The sequence below is a fragment of the Myotis nattereri genome (assembly GCF_964212035.1).
Source record: "Myotis nattereri genome assembly, chromosome: 9".
Taxonomy (NCBI): Eukaryota; Metazoa; Chordata; class Mammalia; order Chiroptera; family Vespertilionidae; genus Myotis; species Myotis nattereri.
In genome coordinates, this window is record NC_138084.1 from 2292173 (window position 1) to 2312200 (window position 20028).

A 20028-nucleotide genomic window follows, 5' to 3' on the forward strand; every position below is an offset into this window, starting at 1 on the left:
TCGTGCAGCGTCCCCGCTGTGGTCCCAGCTGCCTGGAAGCCCAGCACCGGAGAGCAGGGAGAGAGTGTCTGTCTGCTCACGTGCCTGCCGATCATTCATTCATTTGTTCTAGAAAGAGCTTTGTAGCAGGTGCTGGTGCTGGAGAGCAGAGGCTTGGGTTGGGTAACGAAAGAAAGAAACTAGAGCAGGGAGATTCCAACAGCCCCGGGGTTTTAGAAACGCTGACCCTGCAGACAGGCCCTCTGCCCCTTTTACAGCCGGGAGCTGAGGCTCCCGGAGCGCGGGCTGGGGCCCAGGACACAGCGGGGTCTGCGCGCCTCCCGGGCCCCCGGAGGCCGGGGCAGCCGCCCACGAGGAGAGAGGCGTGCTGAGAAAGGGGGGCCCGGAGACCAGGAGGCCCGGGGCCCGGTCCTAACGGCACTGTCGGTGAGCCGCGTGCTGGGGAATTCACCTAACCGCTCTGGCCTCAGTTACTGCATCTGAAAAATGGGCTCGGTTAGCACCTGTCCTGCTCTGCCTTGTGGGCGGCCTTTTCTCGATCAGAACGTAGGTTCCATGGCCGAACGAGTCCAAGCTCACTCACAGAAGCAACAGAAGAGAAACCATGATTCACACCCGCGTGGGGCCACGGCCATGGGCTGTTTCCCGAACACCAGCTTCCGGGCACCGGGAGGCCTGCAGCAGGCCCGCAGGGAGGGGTGAAGGGCAGGTGGGTTCGTTCAGGGGCAGCTGCTGGGCCTCCGGGTACAGCCCCCAGGGAGGAGGCCTGTGGGGGGGCGGGTGAGGCCTGAGCTGACCAGCCCTCACACTCCAGGGGGTACTAAGATTCACAAGCCCTGCATGACGCTTGAATGGAAGCTTCCAGAAGTCCTGCCCTGCAGGGATCTCTCCCCACCCATCTCATAGGAAGAGAATCAGGCTCAAGAGGGGAAATGACTTGCCCAAGGTCACCCAGCTCGTCAGCATGGAGAGCTGCTTCCGGGCCCTTCCCCTGACCTCCCCCCGGAAATGGCCGTCATTACACAGGTATGGTTACGGTTACGGTTACGGTTACGGTGATAACTATGGTGCCTGGAGCCCTTACTATCAGCCAGGTTGTGTTACACTCTTTGCATCTGTTACCCTGTCCGCTTCCCCTTCTAACCCTCATGGCGTAGAGGCTGGGAGCTCAGGTGTCTCGCGTGAGTCATTTACTCGGGATTGCAGAGCAGGGACGAGAGGCCCGGCTCTGGGAGGGGCCAGGACGGTGTGGGGAGGAGGCCCCACCCGCCTGAAACTCGGGGACCCTGTGCCACGGTGGAGCCAGGGCCCCGCTCAGTGCCCCCTCCAACGCTCTGCCTGCCTGGGCTCGAATCCAGAGCTCTGGCACTTGACACCATCTCATTTGAGAGACCCTCCAGGTTCCAGAACAGAGAAGCCCACACCCCCTCCCATGTGAACCCCCCACCCCCTCCCATGCGAACCCCACTCCCTCCCATGCGAACCCCCCACCTCCTCCCATGTGAACCCCCCTGCTCCCTCCCATGCGAACCCCCCACCTCCTCCCATGTGAGCCCCCCTCCCCCTCCCATGTGAGCCCCCCACCCCCTCCCATGCGAGCCCCCACCCCCTCCCATGCGAACCCCCCACCCCCTCCCATGTGAGCCCCCCACCCCCTCCCATGCGAACCCCCCACCCCCTCCCATGCCACAGAGCTGGCTTCGGGACCACCCAGCCCCTCTGCTGCAGATGAGCCAGCTGAGGCCCTGAGAGCCACTCGGCAATGTGGGCAGAGTGGGACTCAAACGCAGGTGCCACCTGGCCAGCGCCCCTCCGCCACCTGCTCGCCCCTCCGCTGCCCGTCCAGGTCCAGACCTGGGTCTATGCCCCTCCTTCCCCTGCCCTTCCCCTGCCCAGCCCCCACCAGTGATCTGATTGAGCAGGAGCACAGCTGGGGGAGGGGGCGCACTTCCTAAGCGGGGGTGGAGGTAGGGGGTGCTGCAAGACCTACTCCCCGAAGTGGCCCCCCCCCATCCTGGCTGCCGAGCACGGGCGTTCAAGGCTTCAGGTCCCTGAGTCATTCAGCAAATACTTCCTGTCCATCTCGGAGCAGAGGCACCTCCTCGGGCCACCAGGCACCCCCTGGTCTCCGGGACCACCCCTCGTATCCATTCATTCATTCATCGTTCACTCATTCATCATTCATTCAACAATCACTGAGGTCCTACTGTGCACCAGTCACATGCCAGGGTCTCCTCTCCTCCACCACCCTCCCTCCCTCCCTCCCTCCCTCCATCAGCTCCCCCCTTCCCCACTTAACCCTGTGGCCCCTGAGCCCTGGCGAAGAGGCCAAACCCTGGGGGTGCTGGGGCGTCAAGGAGCCCAGGCCGCCGCGGGCTGTCCCACTGACAGGCACACACGCCCCGCGGTTACCTGGTGTGGCCGGGGCAGCAGGCAGCCGCTCTCCAGCGGAGGGAGGCCCAGGAGGTACTGGCGCCGGCCTGGGGGCTGCCAGCTGCTGCCCCCCCGCCCCCCCGACCTGTGGCCGCCACCCGGCCAGGCGCATGGAAAACCCAGCCCAGCTCAGCTGACTTCCTCTTGTGTCATGGAAAGTGAGGGTGACAAGGGCAGGAAACTCCCGCCAGGGGTCTGGGGTCTGAGTGGGGGCAGGGGGCTGAGGCCGGGAGGGGGGAGAGCGGGGTAACTGATGGGGCGTGGGCTGCAGGGAGGGGCTCGAGGAGGCAGAGGAGGGGGTCTGGGGGCGGCTGGAGGGGGAGGCCTGGGAGAGCCAGCGCCCCTTCCCTGGGGACGGGCAGGGACCAGCCCGCGGCCCGCGGCCCGAGGCCCGAGGCCTGGGACACAGCAGCCCAGCCCTGAGCTGCCTTCAGTTTTCCAGGGACAAACAAGTAAAAGACGAGAAACCGTAGCCTCGCGGGCGCGGAAGACTTGGCTCAGACAGGAGGCAGAGCCTCTCTGCGTTTGGTTCGCGGAGGAGGCGGCCGTGCCCAGGGCTGTGAATGGAGGGATGTGGGTTCAGACTCTGCAGGCCAAGGGGGTCCCTGCTGAGGCTCAGTTTCCTCGTTTGGGACACGGAAAACCCCGCCCCCTTCTCACGGAGGCTGGGAGGACGGAGGACCCCCCCTCCCCCCCCCCACCCCCCGGGAGCTCAGTGGCCGCTCTTCGCCCTCTCAGGCTGCAGCGATGGAGCCGCACGGCATCCGCGGAGGCTGCTCCCGGTGCAGCGGGGGCTGTGCGTGCTTAGGGGGGCTGTGAGTGCTTAGGGGGGCTGTGAGTGCTTAGGGGGGCTGTGAGTGCTTAGGGGGGCTGTGAGTGCTTAGGGGCCGCTGGCGGCCCGCAGGTGGGAAAGCTCACGGCCCTGCGCCTGGACACAGATGCGCTGAATGAGTGAGCGAACAGATGAGCGAAAGTGCTGGGGTTGCCAGAGTCCCGGGACACGGCAGTGCCACCTCCAAACCCTGTGAGGCGGTGCGTGTGGCCCCCAATCGCACCTATTCCCTGAGCCCAGGCCTCAGTCCCACCCCCCTGAGGACCTGGTTCAAGTGCCCGACACCCCAGGCCGCCCAGCCCTGGCACCTCGGGCAGGAAGCTGGCAGGAGCCAGGCCGCCATGCGAATTGGGCCAGGTGGTTTCACCGGGAGGAAGTTGACAGTTCAACTTCAAACACGGGCGGCGGGGCCGCTGCTGCGCCGGTACCACCCTGCCCACGCCGCCCCGCCCTCCTCCCCGAGAGGCAGACACAGCAGACGGCCTCACCCACCCCGAGCTCGCGGCAGAGGCAGGAGGAGGCCGTGCCCATGGAGTCGCCGCCAATGCCGCTAGCCGCCCTCTGCCTGCTGGGGGTGCTGGGTGAGTGCCCAGGGGCGTCCGCCAGGGTCCCTGGGCTCGGGGTGCCGGGGGGAGAGGCAGTGCGCCCCTGGGTCTGACTCGAAGGCCCGCACGCACCTCTCGGGAGAATCACTACCCCTGTCGATGAGTCCCCAGCCCCTGCTGCGGCACCCCCAGACCCCCACTCTGCTCTCTCCTGCCCTCATGGGACCCTCCAGGCGAGACCCATGTTAAATCGCCTCTCAGCATGGAAACCAAGCCGCAGCGCCCCCCCCCCCCATGTGGGGTTCCCTCGCAGCCTCCCTGCCCGTGTGCAGGCCCTGGCTCAGACACCTCGGGGACATCGCCTCCCGGGGCTGTCCTGATGATGCTGGCGGAGTGGCTGAGGCAGGGCAGGGACTGCCTCTGAGAGCGCAGCTGAGCAGGTGCCCAAGAGGCACCCTCAGTCCCTGGTGGCTCTGGGTCAGTCCCGGGGGCCCAGCCAGGCCCACCGACCAGGCCGCCAGGCCGGGAGCTCAGCCTGGGTCTCCTCCCGGCGGAGAGAAGGGCTTCGGAACCCAGCCCTGCCCCTCGCCCCAAGGCCACTGTGGGGACAGCCGGACCTCCTGTGTGCAGGGGGGTAGGGGGCTGGAAGCTGGGGCTCCTTGGCTCCAACCACCGCCGTGATCTGGGCCGGCACTGGCTTCTAAGTCTGAGCACATGCACCCAGGATGGGTCCCTGAGGCGCTCCCGGCCGCCATCTCCATCTGTTCATGCCGGGGGTGAGCTGGCCGGGGTCTGAGCGCTTCTCACGGATTTGGAAGGAGCGGCGGGGAGAGGAGGTGGGAGCTGGAGGGAGCCTGCAGCTTCCACGGGAGGGATGTCTAAGGAGGCGGTGCTGCTGAGAGAAGCTGTGAGCAGGTGTGTGAATGTGTGTGTGTTTTCATGCGCCAGACGTGCCTCCAAACGTCGTCTTACTGTCCCCCGAGCGTGACAAGGCATGTGTGCACGCACATTCCCGTGGCGGCTCTGCACGGAACCGCAAAGACACAGCTGCCTCTGTCCCCGGCGGAGGTCTGGAGGTGGCCCTCTGCCTCCCGGGACCCTCTGGGGAGCCGCTGCGGCCTCCTGGGCCCCGGGGAGCCCTAAGACCGGGCCCTTAAACCCCACCTGCCCTTCACCTGTGGCCTCTGACCCTGCCGAGCAGGGGGCATGGGTGGGGGGTCCTGCTTCATGGGCCTCCCTCCCACCTGATCCCATTGAGGAGGGAGGTCCTGGCCGGAAGGAGCAGGGGCACGGCCCGAAGGAGCCCACAGTTAGGACTGGAGGCAACGCCTTCACCCCGAGTACGACGGGGACCATCTGGGACCCCAGAGCATGTGGTTCCCAGGGTGTGTGTGCACGCGTGTGTGTGTGTGCATGTGTGTGTGTGTGTGTGTGTGTGTGCTGGCGGATAATAAACATTCCTGTTGCTCAGTGGGTCACGGCTTAGAAAATACCTTTAAAGCCATTTTCCTCTGTGAGCTCTCCATGGCCTCTGAAGTAGGCCAGCCCGTTTCACAGAGGAGAAGATGAGGTCCAGAAAAGTCAGGGCGAAGCAGCTAGTGCGCGGCAGGGCCGACAAGCCCACCGGCCCATCACTGCTGCTCTGAGGGAGGGCCACAGAGCCGCTCCCGCGAGGAGGAAAATGGCTGCGGACACAACCGTAAACCAGTGGGTTTGCAGCCACCAGGGTCTGGGGCTCAGGTCCAGGGCTGGAGCCGCGGGCAGCCAGCGCAGGCACCTGGAGACACGCCGGGAGGAGCTGCCGCCGTAGCCCTGGGCCGTGCCCGGATCTTAGGACCTTTGGGGCAGATGCCCGTGGCCTGGTTGGGGCGACAGTGACATGGCTTCCCACGGCTGCTCCCCTCTGCCACTGCCCTTAGCCCTACCCTGCCGGGCGCTCACCCGCTGGGATGGGTGGGGGGCGGCCCTGAGCGCTGCCCCCAGGCTTCCAGAAGCCAGCACTGGCTGAAGGGCCAGCACGCCGAGAACTCCGGTCCGCCGCTTGCCAGCTGGGTGGCCTCGGGCCTGTCCGTCAGCGTCAGTTCTCCCTGCAGATGGGAATGGAGCAGCCCCGGCCTCGTGCAGGTTTGCAAGGACTAAATCCGGGGGCCTCGAACTTTTTAAACAGGGGGCCAGTTCACTGTCCCTCAGACCGTTAGAGGGCCGGACTATAGTTTAAAAAAAAACTTTGAACAAATTCCTATGCACACTGCACATATCTTATTTTGAAGTAAAAAAACAAAACGGGAACAAATACAATATTTGTATTTGCGTGTGGCCCGCGGGCCGTAGTTTGAGGACCCCTGGACTAAATGAACCGATGCGTGTAGCGTGTTAGGAAGAATGTGGCATGAAGGAGAGGAAGTGCTCAAGAAGCTTGAACAATAATAATAATAATTACCATTATTGTCCCCACTATCAGAGTCAGCGAGAAACAGGTGAGGTGGGACTCGGTGGGAAGGGTTCCTGCCCCATGCTGGCCTGGCCGTCCTCCTCCCAGCCCGCCCTCCTGCACAGGCTACTCATGCACGTTCTCACCTGCACGTGTTTACTGAGCACTTACTATGTGCCCAGCTCTGTGCGAAGCAGAACAGGACGGGATGCCTCCCCTCGCGGGCCTGGTGCCATGCACGGGCTGGCACAGAGGAGACCGTTAAAGACACAAGTAAACGAGCCCTGAAATACACACTAATATCATGACAAGTGCAGGCAAGGAAACAGCAGGGGAAAGTGGCCGAGTTCACACGGGCAGCCCCAGTCCACAGGGTGGGGCATCCCAGGCGAGGAGGGCGCGGGGCTCCAGCTGCAAGCAGGCCGCCCGGCCTACTGTCCGGCTGCAGAGCGGTGGCCCTGCTGGCACTGGGCACTGGGCACAAGGGATCAGGCCCCAGCGAGGGGCGGAGGGACCAGGGGGTGTTCAGGGCTGTTTTCTCCATAGGGACCAGGGAGGGACTTCAACTCCGCCTGGCAACACTGATTGACCACCTACTGTGTGTGTCTGCATACATGTGGGTGCATGTGCACGTGCTGCGTGTATCTGTGCTGTGTGCAGTGTGTGCCGGTGTGTGGTGTGCACATTGCTGAAGGCCTGTGGGGTTGGAGCGGCCCAGATCTGGGTCTGACTTCGGCATGGCCACTCCCAACGGGCAGGAGCACCTGTCTCGGCTGCTCGGCTGACAGGGGGGCACCCATGGCTGCCTCGGGAGGCTCTCCCGTCATCACACTCAGCGTCCGTCAGGCACTCGGACAGTGTGGATTGAGCACCCACTACGCGCCAGGCCCCGTGCTCAGTGCCGGGGACAAGGACCCCGCCTGGTGGATCCAACATTGCAGTCGGGTGGGATGGGGGACAGACACGAGGCGAAGTGGCCAGTGACTGGGGGGGCGTGGGCCAGCCTGGGGGACCCTGGCAGAAGGGCCGTGAGCACCAGCCCGAGGGGCCTCTGGGAGGACGGGGACGTTTTCCCCCTTGAGCTGGGCGGCAGGAGAGGGTGCTGAGCACCCTTCTCTCGGGGACACAGCCCCTGGCTGAACCCCGCCGGGCGCTTGGGGATTCGGGGTTTTGCAGGCGATAGAAGGTAAACGCAGGGCGACCCCGCCAGCCAGGTCTGTGGCAACAGCTCCTGGCGGGAACTCACACTCAGAGGGACTGAGGCCTCAGGCCCCGCAGCCGAATGCGTTAGGAGGTTGGGGTCTGCATTTTGAACGGCAGCTGCGGTGGTGGCCACTTCCTCTGTAACCATCGTCATATGTGCCCTCTCGGGCTGGCCTCCCAGGCCTCCCCAGGCACCAGCACCCCCTTCGCTCTGGGGGCACAGCTAGGCGAGATGTGGGAGTCCTCCCTCTTCTCAGCCTCAGTTTCCCCTGCCTGTACCCCAGGGCGAGCAGGTTCTGGGGTCTCCCCGTGGTAGATGCCCAGGGGGCCCTGTCAAGTGATGGTGATGGCTTTTCTGCCTCGACTCCACCATGAGCTGTGTGACCGCAGGAGAGCCACTCAGCCTCTCTGAACCTCGGTTTCCTGATCTTAAAATGGGGGTGAGCCTGGTGCCTTCTGCACAGGATTGTGGGTGGGAAGAATGAGCCCCTGTGTGACCAGCCTCAGGAGACGTGAAGCTCTGAACAGAAAGGGGGACAGTGGGGACATATGTGGGGCACGAGACGCATGCAAAGTCCGTGAGCCACCAGGCCACCGGGAGAGAGCAGTGAGCCAGATGGTGAAGGCCGCTCTGCCCCCGTCGGCTCGCTCTCCGGCCGCTGGCACAGGCCCCGGTGAGCGAGGTGAGAGGCCCGAAGCTGCTCTCCCTCCACAGGCCCTGGTCCTCGCGCTGCCCTGGCGGGAGTCCCGTGTGATTCTCTGCGTGTTTTGGACATAAAAAAGCTCCTAATCCTAAACCGATCCCTTCATCTGACTCAGCCGGAGACACAGGATCGGGGGCCCGTGACCTGTGGTCCCCCAAGCGCTGGCACAGATGCGGGTTGGACGCGGCTCCCTGCCTGGGGTCCGCCCAGAAAGAGGGGGTCCTGACCTTCCAGGCGGCCGCTCCTCGGAGGGCGAGAGACAGCAGACCCAGGACACCCCACAGGCCGCCAGACAGATGGGGTTCGCTGGAAATCGAGAGGTTCCTGGACAAGGAGGGGGATCATTGTTTTTTGTTGTTGTTTTCAAAAATATATTTTTATTGATTTGAGAGAGGAAGGGAGAGAGAGATAAAAACATCAACGATGAGAGAGAATCACTGGTCGGCTGCCTCCTGCACGCCCCACACTGGGGATCGAGCCCACCACCTTGACCAGAATGGAACCTGGGACCCTTTGGTCCGCAGGCTGACGCTCTAGCCCAGGGGTGGGCAAACTTTTTGACTTGAGGGCCACAATGGGTTCTTAAACTGGACCGGAGGGCCGGAACAAAAGCATGGATGGAGTGTTTGTGTGAACTAATATAAATTCAAAGTAAACATCATTACATAAAAGGGTACGGTCTTTTTATTTTTTTTTAGTTAAATTCATTTCAAACGGGCCGGATCCGGCCCGCGGGCCATAGTTTGCCCACGGCTGCTCTAGCCACTGGATCACACCAGCCGGGGCGAGGGAATCCCTGTGTGTGGGGAAATGGACCCTCTGACTTCAGTCCACACGACACCAGGCGGCCAGTGTCCTCTCTGGGTACAGCGATGCCGGCCCCACAGCCCGGGGCTGCCAGGGTTTCCGTGGTGAGCTCTCGCCCGCCAGGCAGGAGCCGTGCCGCCGGAAGGCCGTTCCCGGCCGGCCTGGTGCAGGGGCTGTGGGCCCGGCTCCCTCGCCAACGGGCTGCGCACCTCGGGCGGGTCCCTTTCCCTCCGAGTCTGAGCCCCGCTGTCCCCGCTGGAGCCAGGAGCCCGAGAGAGACAGTGCTGCCCCGTGTCCTGCGGGGGGACACTAGGCAGAGCAACCCCGTCTCAGACTCACTTGCGAGCTCATTCCCGGTTCCCTAGGACTGTGGAGGTTACGCTGTTTTGATTGGAAGCAACATACAGGTCATTTTTGCTTTGCAACCTAAGGCACAAGCGCGGTCCTCGCCCTCAAGGCGCGCAGTGCATTCTGGCGGCCACTCTTCCAGTCCATCTGATTTTTAAAGAAATCGATGCTTGCGACATGCTCATCGCTGCACAGAGAGAGCGGGGGCGGGGGCGGGGGGGGGGCGCGGGGGGGGCGATGAGACTGCCGTAGGCCTCGGCCGTGCTGCTGACCACACTGACCTACAGGGGGTTGACATTCACGGGCTTGTGCACTGAGGGAAAGTCAATTTCACTGCACGTCCATTTACAAAGCAAAGTTTTAGGACAAGAAAGGAAGTGATGCTGCAACCACTGAATGGGTTTCATGGCCACTGAGGGCCCCCCCCAGGCCGCAGGCAAAGCCTTGCGCCTCGGCCACTGCTCAGACGGCGGCCACGGGAGCGGAGGCAGCTTCCCTTCCTGACTCCTCTCTCCTCCCTGCAGTCACCGCCTGCCTCGGAGCGTCCCCCTGGCCGGAACCAGGTAAGGAAGAGCTGCCGGGGCCTGGGCGGCGGGGGAGGGGAGCAAGGCTGTGAGTCTATCTGACTGTCGGGGGTCCTGCCAATTAAGAAATCAGCGCCTCCGCCAGGGTGAACGTCCCCCCCCCCCCAGAGAATGAGAGAGAGAGAGAGAGAGAGAGAGAGAGAGGGTCCCCTACACACGTGCACACACGCACACACACGCGCACACACACACACGTAACATGCCCACCTGCCCACGGATGCCCCACGGCTATAACGCACCACACATGCTCGTTCTCAGGATAATTATTATCATGACTCACTCACGTGCACAGAAAACATACCCATAAGGCACCTTGCGAAGTCCCGTTTCCCGCCCAGTCCTGCGAGCTGCTTCCTGGTCTAAGACATTTGCAACTGAGGCTGCAGGGCCCGGCTACCCCAGACTGTACAGCGCGCCGACGGTCCTGCCTCTAGTCCTGGAGGCTGGTGATTCCCACACAGGGGAGGCAACCGCCCTCCGCCTGCTGGAGACGACCGTGTCCCGGGCCTAGCAAAGGCTCTGAGAAGGCCTGCAGCAAAGAGCCCGCTTGAACTTTTTTTTTTTTAACTCACCAGTTGCCAGGCTCGTGTCCCTCAGGCCTCTCTCTGGCGCATTTCCTGAGGTAACATCATGTTGAATGCACTTTAGGAGAAATGTAGCCGGAGGGAGCCACCGGGGGAACAGGGGGCCACAGGAGCCTGGGCGGGCCCTGGACTGGGCCCTGGAAGCACGCAATGGCCTTCCAGCTCCAAGCTCCAGCAAGTTGTTTGGCCTCTCTGAGCCCCAGGTTCCCCACCTGCAAAACGGGGGGAAATCCCCTCCCTGGCCCGGCCTCGGGAGGCCAGCGCGCTGTGCCGTGCCAACATCAGCCGTGGGACAAGCCCCCTGTGCCTCTAACGAGCCACGTGGCCTGGGCCAGCCCCAGCCCCGTGCTCTGGGGCCCAGGGGCCCTCATTTGTGGGCAGAGAAAGGCAGCCCAACCAGCAATTCCCGGCCAGGGAGAGCTCCCAGTGGTCAGACTCACACGGACGACCTTTTCACGTGTAAGAAAACATTCTTGAACAGGCGATGCAGCCGAATGACTCACACCCTCACACCCGAGCAGGCCCCACGCGCATTCCTTCCTTGCCAAGCTTTCCCGAGTCTCGTTACGAAAATGCAAGCGTGTGTCCTCACCGTGTCCAGAAACCACACAAGCATGTCCCTGCCTATGACCCGGCAGCTCCGCGCCCAGCTGTTCCCCGGGAGAAGGGGGACCTGTGCCCACAAAGAGACAAGATGGGTACAGGACGCTCACAACAGCCCAAATCTGGAAGCCACCCAAATGGCAAAGGGATACGCAAGCTGTGGCCTCGCCACACGGCGCCCAATGCCAAGGACGAGCCAGCTACACGCAGCAGTGCCTCAGACGCCCGCGTGAGGCAGCCAGGCGGGAATGGCCAGAGGACACACACGCCAAGGACCCCACTTCCGACATTTTAGAACCGGCCGGGCTGATCGTTAGTGACAGAAAGCGGGTCGGTGGTTGCCCGGGGCTGATCTGGCCATGGAAATGCTCTATTCTAGGGCGGGTGGTGACGGGCACGAGCGCATTTGCCTAATGCCACGGAGCAAGTGCCCTTTCCAATGAGTGTGTTTCACGGTATGTGAGTCGCACCTCAATAAAATTGATTTAAAAGCGCGAGAGAGAGAAAGAGAAGAGGGCGCCCGGCCGCTCTCGGGCCCATGGGGACAGGCGTTCCCAGAGCGGGTGATTCTGCGGGCCTGGCCGCCCAGCACCCTGCCCACTGGTCCAAATCACCCTTGGCTCAGCGGTCTGCACCCCACCCTCCTGGACCAGCTTCAGCCTGAGTTTGGGGAGTCCCTGCAGTGCCCCAAAGGACGTGGGGCAGGAGCCTGGCGGGGTGGGGGAGCCTGGGCGGAGAGTGGGACAGTGGGGCAGTGAGGGGCCCTTCCCAGACTGACCCGCCCCCATCTCTTTGACCCCTAGAGTTCCCGGTGAACCTCCGGGGCTCCAGCTCGCAGTGCCAGGGCCAGATAGAGGTCCTCTTCGATGGCCGGTGGCACACAGTGGACAGCCGGAGCTGGGGCCGGAGCCCGGGCCGCCAGTGGCACCCCAGCGTGGCCTCCCCGCTCTGCCAGAAAATGAAGTGCAGGGAAGCCTTGCTCCTCGGCCCGGTTCCTTCCTTCAGCAGCCCCCGGAACCACGTCACCTGCCACGGAATGCCGGGCTCCCTCTCCCACTGCAACGCCAGCGACGCCCGCCAGGCGGAGCCCCTGAGCCTGATCTGCTTAGGTGGGTTCCCTTGGCCTGGGCACCGCCCTGCGGAGGCTGCCCAGGGCCTGTGATCTGTGGCCCCCAACAGGCCGGTGGAAGGGGGTCCGGTGGGGACCTGGAAGGGGAAGGCAAGGGATTCTGGCTCCTGTCCAATAGGATGGAAAAGGTTGAGGACTTGCTAACTTCATTGTCTCCTCCTAACCTCCATTTTCCCAACTGTAAAATGGGCTGGTACCGCCCACTCAGGGGAGACTGAGAGACAACGTGTGGGGCAGGTGGTATTTGCATCATGCGTTCCAGGTCCTTCTCACCACTGCCTGCTGCCCTCAGCGCCTCCACACCCCCTCTTCCCTCCTCCCAGACCTTCCCCCCCCCCCGCCCCGACCCCTTGCCCCTCCCTCACCAGGTGTCTCATTGCAGAACCACTGAAGACGACCCCTCCTCCCACAAGGCCTCTGCCCACAACCACTCCAGAGCCCGCAGGTAAGAGGTTCTGAGGCCCCTGGGGGAAGGGTGTCGGATTTAGCGATTCAACGCGGGGGAGGCCGTTAGGTGCGATCTCTGGCGGACAGGAAGGGTTCTAGTGGAACATTCGGGACCTCACCACTTCCCAGGGCCACGGCCAGTCATTCATTTGTCCCTGTGTTGGGGCCAAGGATCCAGGAGCAAGGAGGGCCCACGGCTGGAGGCCGTGGGCGCTCAGACGCACCCCTCTCCCTTCCCCCAGCTCCTCCCCGGCTGCAGCTGGTGCCAGGGCCCGGGGGCCTGCGGTGTGCGGGCGTGGTGGAATTCTACAGCGGCCGCCTGGGCGGCGCCGTGGGCTATGAGGACCAGGACGGCACCGAGGCCCTGGGGGACCGCATCTGCGAGGCCCTCCAGTGTGGCTCCTTCCTGAAACACCTGCCGGAGGCCGAGGCCGCGGGGACCCCGGCCCCAGGGGCGCGCCGGCCGCTGCCCATCCGATGGAGGGCCCAGAACGCCAGCTGTGCCTCCCTGGAGCAGTGCTTCCGGACGGCCCAGCCCTGGGAGGGCGGCCGGGCCCTCGCCCTCGTCTGCTCTGGTGAGTGTGCCGGGGCCGGACCCACCGGCATCCCTGGACGGTCAGGCAGCACCCATCCCGAAACCCCACGGGTAGCACAGGGCACTGTGGAGAACAGGGGGGAGGGAGAGGGCGGTGGGGGCGGGGGGGGGGGGGCGGGAGGAGCAGTCACAGCCCGGCCGTGGGAATCTCTGCAAAGCAAAGCAAAGCAAACAGCCTGACCGCCCGATGGCACACGGAGGCGGCCCGCGGGGCCTGCAGGAGGAGGCAGGGACTCCCGGAGGGTTTTGAAGGAGGAGAGGAGCGCGGTGGAGCCAAGGAGAGAAGGTTCTAGGCGGGAAGCGTGGCCGTGCGGGGACCGAGCAGGACAAGCTCACGGGAGGGGAGTTTGTAAGCCCCAGACACCGACGAGGTTGCAGCGCTGGTGGGAGCGGGAGGCCCGGGGAACCGCAGGCAGAGAGTGCACAGCCGTCCCCGGAGGGCCTCCCGCGGAGCCGGTGTGGTCGAGGGACGGTGGCCGATGAGGCTGGTCCGTGGGTCCCCCACACCAGGGTCCGTGAAAACGGAGGGGAAGGAGACACGGCTCAGAACAGGGAGGCACGGTCCTGGCCGGCGGGAGGCGGGGGCTGCTGTCAGAGGGAGGGTGGGGCGGAGTCCGAGTCGGCCAGGGCGGGGCCAGGGGTGGGGGCGGGGCCAGGGATGGGAGGGGGCGGGGCCAGGAATGGGCAGGGCGGGGTCAGGATGGGAGGGGCGGGGCCAGGGATGGGAGGGGCGGGGCAGGTAGGGGCGGGGCCAGGGGTGGGGGCGGGGTCAGGGATGGGGCGGGGGCGGGGTCAGGGGCGGGTTCGGGGCGGGGCCAGGCGCTTTCTTCTCACCACAGCTTTGGGGGGTGGTGCTGCTGTTCTCCCCACTTTACGAACGAGGAGGCTGGGGCGCAGAGAGGCTCCAGTTCCTGCCCAATGTCAGCGCCTGGCTGCGACTGCCACTGAGCAGGGTCGCTCCAGCGCCTGCGGGCTAAGCCTCGGCTCCTCAGAGTGTGGACGTCATGGGGTGGGGGGGCGCTGGCTAGAAAGGCAGACTCCCAGGCCCGCCCCGCCCTGCAGCCTCGGGTCTGCATCTCAGCAGGGCCCGGGGTTCGAGGGCACGAAGCTGGAAAGCATGGCCCTGGGCCCGGGGCTCCCCTGCACACACGGCGCCCCCGCCCATTGGGCGCCTGGTGAGAATGAGCCAACGCTGCCCCTCCAGGCGCAAGCAGCCCCGAGGGTCTCAGCGATCCCCCCCTCCCCGCAGCCCCCTGCAGGCGGCAACCTGCCTACCACCCCAGGGGCCTGGCCTTTGACAGTTGTTGTAAGTGGGAGATGTACTAGGGCTTTGAAGGCAGGTGTTGCCATGGAAACTGGCCAAAGCTGGTTGGATCACAGCTCCTCCAAACGGAGCAGTGGGGACCCTGACCAGCCAGCAGGAAGGTCCGCATTCCTGGCTTCTGTCCCACCTGCGATCGGCCAGGACTCGGAGCAGGAGGCACTTCCCAGGCCCGGACTCAGTTTCCCTTTTTGAAAAGCCCTGTCGCCTCCCAAGGAGCAGAGGAGAATGAGAGGACATGTCCACCGCCCCCTGCTCTCCCCTCAGCGCCACGTGGGCAGGGGCCAGCTGCTGGCAGCTGCCAGAGAGGACGCCCGGCGCAGGGAAGGACAGAGGAAGGTCGTCCCACAGGATGCCCCACCCCCTGCGAGGTGGCCCCACTCTGCCGGCAGCATGAGCCCCCAGCGGCCGGCCTGCAGGCTCGGGCCAGGGGTTCCCTGCAAAGCTGCCACCTCACCTCTGTTGCTTCCTCCCCCAGATTTCCAGCCCCAGGTGCAGAGCCGCCTGGTGGGGGGCAGCGGCGTGTGCGCGGGCTCCGTGGAGGTGCGCCAGGGCCAGGGCCGGCAGTGGGAAGCCCTGTGCCACAGCCCCTCGGCCAAGAGCGCGGCGCGGTGGGCGGAGGTGTGCCAGGAGCAGCAGTGCGGGCCGGTCAGCTCCTACCAGGTGCTGGAGGCCGGCGAGAAGGACACGCGGGGGCTGGTCTGCTTCGGGGAGAAGCTGTCCCAGTGCCACCAGCTGCAGGAGCGGCGAGCCCACTGCAAGCGGGTGTTCCTCACGTGTGAGTTGGCCAAGCCCGGCGGGCGGAGGGCAGGCCTGGGCTCCCCTCTAGGGCCCAGTCAGGAGCACGTTTCCGAAGAACAGGCCCCCCCAAAAGGAGATGGCAAATGGGGGCAGAGGGGGCAGGCGTGCTCAGACACAATGAGCCATGAAGAGGGACCAGCCTGTGTTGTTAGGCAGACGATGAATGCCAGCTCCATCCTATCGTCTACTCTCCCAGGAGGGAAGACAGTCAAGCAAGGGACAGAGGGGAACGCATTTGCTGCATTAACAGTAACCGGGTAACACGTTAAAGAGAGAAGCGGCTGTTGGTAGATGACCATGTACTGGGCCGTGTATGATGGCAAGGCGATACTCGTAGCTGGCGAATGGTAGAAAGTGAAATAGTTGATTGCAAAGGCGGCCAGTGGCAGCGGGGTGGTCAGCTGTTAGGAGATAGAAGGTCGACGGGTGAATGTGTAGCCAGAATCCCCGAGACACCGGAGAGGCAGCCAGATGGACCCCGGCCGTCCGCACGAGCCAGCGACTCCCTGGGAGAAGCCAGTCCGCAGCTGCCCTCCGAGGGGACAGGTTTGATAGCGAGGGGCGGGCCGTCCTGACTCCTCTGCCCCCGCCCCCCCCAGGCCAGGACCCCAACCCGGCGGGCCCGAGCACCGGCACGGTGATGAGCATCATCCTGGCCCTGGTGCTGCTGGCTGTGCTGCTGGTCATGTGCGGGCCTCTCGCCTACAAGAAGCTGGTGAAGAAATGTAGGTGCAGGTGCCCCCGGCGCCCCCCTCAAGGCCCTGTGTGGGGGGAAGTGGAGGGTCCCACCTCTGCATTGCCCCCTGCCCCCCTTTCTCCCTTGCACTGGCCTTTTTCTACCCAAAGTAACAGAAACAGGAAGTCAGGAACCTTGCAGTTGCTCATTCACCCATGTAGGGGCCCAGCTGAGACCCACTCGCGGCCCAAGGGAGGGTGTGGCCATTCTTTAGACGGTGACAGGCCCAGAGGGTCGTCTGCACGGCCGCTGACCTCAGGAGACACATGCCCCAGGCCACCCCTACCAGTGTGCACAATGGTGACTCAGCCACTTCCTCTCTGAGCCTCAGTTTCCCCATCCACCAAATGGGTGACTGCCCCCCTAGTGAGGACTGTATACCACAGGCCGTTGTCTTGCAGACGCAGGAGAAACTCACTCAAAGACAGGACTGAGGTTAGAGGGCTGCGAAGGGCAGGCCCCAGGCAGCAGGCCCCAGGCGGCAGGCCTGGCGGGTCCCTCCCGCCCCCCCCAGGTCTTCTTTCTGGCTCTAACCGGTTGTCTGGGCAACCAGCGCCTCTAGCGTGAGATGAGTGGTTCCCCCCCAGCGAGTCAGAAATCCGAGGCCCCCAAAGATCCCTGGGGGGTTGCGTCCAGCAGTGCCCCCTTCAGCTGCACCCGCCTCCCCCTCCCCCCCATCCCTGCCCCCACCTGACATGCCTTTCCGTCTGCCGCCCAGTCCGACAGAAGAAGCAGCGCCAGTGGATTGGCCCGACCGGGATGAACCAGAGCAGTAAGTGTCGGGGAGGCAGGGCCTCCCTCAGCCCGACCGGTGCCCCGGGCTCCACAGGAACGTGGAGGCAGGGATGGGGCCCACTGCGGAGGGCAGGTGCAGACGGGGCTCTGACCCCCACGGCACTTGTTAAGGAGTGACTGTGCCCACGGGGATTGGCAGGGGGTACTCAGAAGGGGGGCTCCATGATCACATCGACATGGGGATCCGGGAGCTGGGCAAACCCTGACACAGTTCCTTTATTTTTATACATAACACTGGTTCTTTTTAAAAATATATATAGTTTTTTATTGACTGCAGAGAGGAAGGGAGAGGGGGAGAGAGAGAGAGAAACATCAATGATGAGAGAGAATCATGGACCGGCTGCCTCCTGCACACCCCACACGGGGGATGGAGCCTGAAACCCGGGCGTGTGCTCTGACTGGGAATCGAACCCTGACCTCCAGGTTCATAGGTCGACGCTCAGCCACTGAGCCACGCGGGCGGGCCAGACACGGTTCTTTACTCCAGGACTAGCAGAACCTTTCCGGCATTGTGCTTTGTCCATCTCAAAGCGGGGGCACAGGAAGCGGGCTGTTCAGGCTCGTGTTACCATGCGGTGTCTCTGTCACGGGCCTTCCGAAGGCCAGTGGTCAACGTCGGATGAGGCAGCCCGCCTCCCACCGGCCTGGCCTGCGTCTTCTCTCCCTGTAGCCACAGCCAGGCCCCCTCATGGGGGCACCACAGCCCCCCTCCTCCCTCCCCGCCACAGGGCCCCCCCTTTGTCAAGAGCCAGATCCTTCAGGAAGGCTCTGTGTTGCCAAGTCTTTTTTATCAACAAAGGCCCTCAGCTCTGGCGGGCGGGGGGAGGGGTACATCCAATTCCCTGTTTAACCCGTGTCTGGTGACTGACTGACCACGGAAGGCCCAACCCGCCCATCAGCTTGCTGGCCAACCCAAAGCTGCTCTAAGTCTGAGCGTGGCTAGTGTGAGCCCGTCCAAGTAGAAAGGAGGAGAGGGGGTGCTAGAGGAGCTGTGGGTGCCCTTGCAGCCGCCCCCCCCCCCCCACCAATACACCAAGGGAGCAGGAAATTAAAGCTCTGGGCCTGTTGGGAAGGATGAGGAGGAGGAGGAAGGGGAGGAGGAGGGGAGGAGGGGGGAGGAGGGGGAGGGGGAGAGGAGGGGGAGGGGGAGGGGGAGGGGGAGGGGGAGGGGGAGGAGTAATGGCGCTGTCTCTGCATCATCTGCTCAGTGTCTTTCCATCGCGATCACGGGACGACTGTCCGCCGGTCGCAGGTTGAGAACCCCACAGCCGCGCACCTGGAGAACGAGTACAGCCAGCCCCCCAGGAACTCCCAGCTCTCCGCGTACCCAGGTGAGCACCGGGGAGGGACGCAGGGGCCCAAAGGGGAGGCGCCTGGGGAGAGGGGTGCCGGCCTGTCCAGTGCTCGCAGCAGGGGGTGGAGGGATCCGGCCCAACAGGCCGCTCAGCCGGAGAGAAGGCCTTGGCCCAGGCCGTGCCCACAGCCGTTCCTCTTCGGGCCTCAGAGACCCACTGCGGCCGCGGGAGCCCCGTACTGACAGCTCCCTGACCACAAAGCCCAGCGAGCCCTGAGTTCAGTGGGAACCCTGAGTTCAGCGTCATTAGTGAACGTTCGGATGATCTGATTAAAACAGATCCAGGGCTGCTAGCCACCAGCCCCAGGCCCCTCTGATTTTCCACACCCGCGGCGCTGGGCTCCAGGGGCTCTGGGCTGGGGGGGCTCTGGGCTTAGGGGGGTGCTGGGCTGGGGGGGCTCTGGGCTCAGGGGGGCACTGGGCTGGGGGGCTCTGGGCTTAGGGGAGTGCTGGGCTGGGGGGGCTCTGGGCTGGGGGTCTCTGGGCTCAGGGGGGTGCTGGGCTCTGGGCTCAGGGGGGCTCTGGGCTGGGGAAGGCTCTGGGCTCTGGGGGGGACTCTGGGGGGTTTGGGGCTCTGAGTTCTGAAGGGCTTTGAGGGGCTCTAGGAAGCTCTGGGTTTGGGGGGCTCTGGGCTTAGGGGGGCTCTGGGCTGGGGAAGGCTCTGGGCTTAGGGGGGTGCTGGGCTGGGGGGGCTCTGGGCTGGGGAAGGCTCTGGGCTTAGGGGGGTGCTGGGCTGGGGGGGCTCTGGGCTGGGGAAGGCTCTGGGCTTAGGGGGGTGCTGGGCTGGGGGGGCTCTGGGCTGGGGAAGGCTCTGGGCTCTGGGGGGGACTCTGGGGGGGTTTTGGGCTCTGAGTTCTGAAGGGCTTTGAGGGGCTCTGGGAAGTTCTGGGTTTGGGGGGCTCTGGGCTCGGGGAGGCTCGGTCGGCGTAGCTGGTGGGTCAGCCCCGCGGTGGTCTCCTTCTGCCCGCAGCTCTCGAGGGGGCCCTGCGCCGCGTGTCCGCCCAGCCCGATAACTCCTCCGACAGCGACTACGACCTGCACGGGGCTCAGCGGCTGTGACAGGTGAGGCCACCGCACCCGGGAGCCCCCTCCCTGGGATAAGCAGAGCGCCGGCTCCTGCCTCCTGCCCGCCCACTGCGGGGCGCGCCACGGCCTTGACTCGCGTCAAGGGAAAGAACAAGCATCGAGGGTGTGGGTGCGGGAGCTGATCCGCGGTCAGAGAGGGGAGGCCCCGGAAGACCCTCGGGGGCTGCCTGATGGGCTTAGCCCTCCAGGGCTGCCTGACAGGGGCCCGCCCCGACCCTGATGCTGAGCCGTCTCCAGGGGGCAGGTCCTGCCTCTGACCGTCCTTCTCACCCACAGACCAGGGACCCGGAGCGAATGGGAGCTAGCCGGGTCCTGAGCGCTCGCATCTGCCGCTTGGAAACACAGCCGAGGGCAAGGGCCTCCCCACACCCAGCCCTGCCCTCCCGCAGGAGCCGCAGCGAAGCCCGCAGAACAGCTGGCTGCCTGCAGACAAGCAGCCCCTCCAAGCAGAGACGGGGGCGGGTGTGGGAACCCCGCCTCGTCTGTGGGGAGCTCTCTCCTCACGCGGGGGCCCGGGGAGGACTGACGGAAGCGCACACGGGGCAGGGGTGGGAGCCGGGGTCTCCAGTGTATTTAATATGTTCTTTGTAAATAACGGCTTTCCTGCTTCCTGAGGATTGAGCGCCTGGCCCCTCGGTCCAGAGTTCTCTCCGTCCCCCCGGGATGCCCCAGGGCGGGGCACCTGCGGGG

At 64.7% G+C, this 20028-nt stretch overlaps 1 protein-coding gene across 1 annotated transcript; it reads left to right on the top strand.

Annotated features, from left to right (window-relative positions):
- Window positions 1-3725: 3725 nt before the first annotated feature.
- Window positions 3726-19953, top strand: CD5 (CD5 molecule). Its single transcript, XM_081099464.1, has 11 exons — window positions 3726-3846; window positions 9828-9866; window positions 11878-12183; window positions 12586-12648; window positions 12893-13225; window positions 15045-15344; window positions 15967-16092; window positions 16822-16875; window positions 18107-18229; window positions 19223-19314; window positions 19615-19953. The coding sequence occupies exons 1-10, from the start codon at window positions 3795-3797 to the stop codon at window positions 19309-19311; spliced, it is 1485 nt and encodes a 494-aa protein (XP_080955590.1). The 5' UTR covers window positions 3726-3794; the 3' UTR covers window positions 19312-19314; window positions 19615-19953.
- Window positions 19954-20028: the final 75 nt, after the last annotated feature.

What these genes read in the sequence shown, in the direction of transcription:
- CD5 (XM_081099464.1), top strand. Translation starts at nt 3,795, where the DNA reads ATGGAGTCGCCGCCAATGCCGCTAGCCGCCCTCTGCCTGCTGGGGGTG. An exon ending in CCTGAGCCTGATCTGCTTAG is followed by an intron (nt 12,184 to 12,585) that starts GTGGGTTCCCTT and finishes GTCTCATTGCAG; the next exon opens with AACCACTGAAGACGACCCCT. An exon ending in CAAGCGGGTGTTCCTCACGT is followed by an intron (nt 15,345 to 15,966) that starts GTGAGTTGGCCA and finishes CGCCCCCCCCAG; the next exon opens with GCCAGGACCCCAACCCGGCG.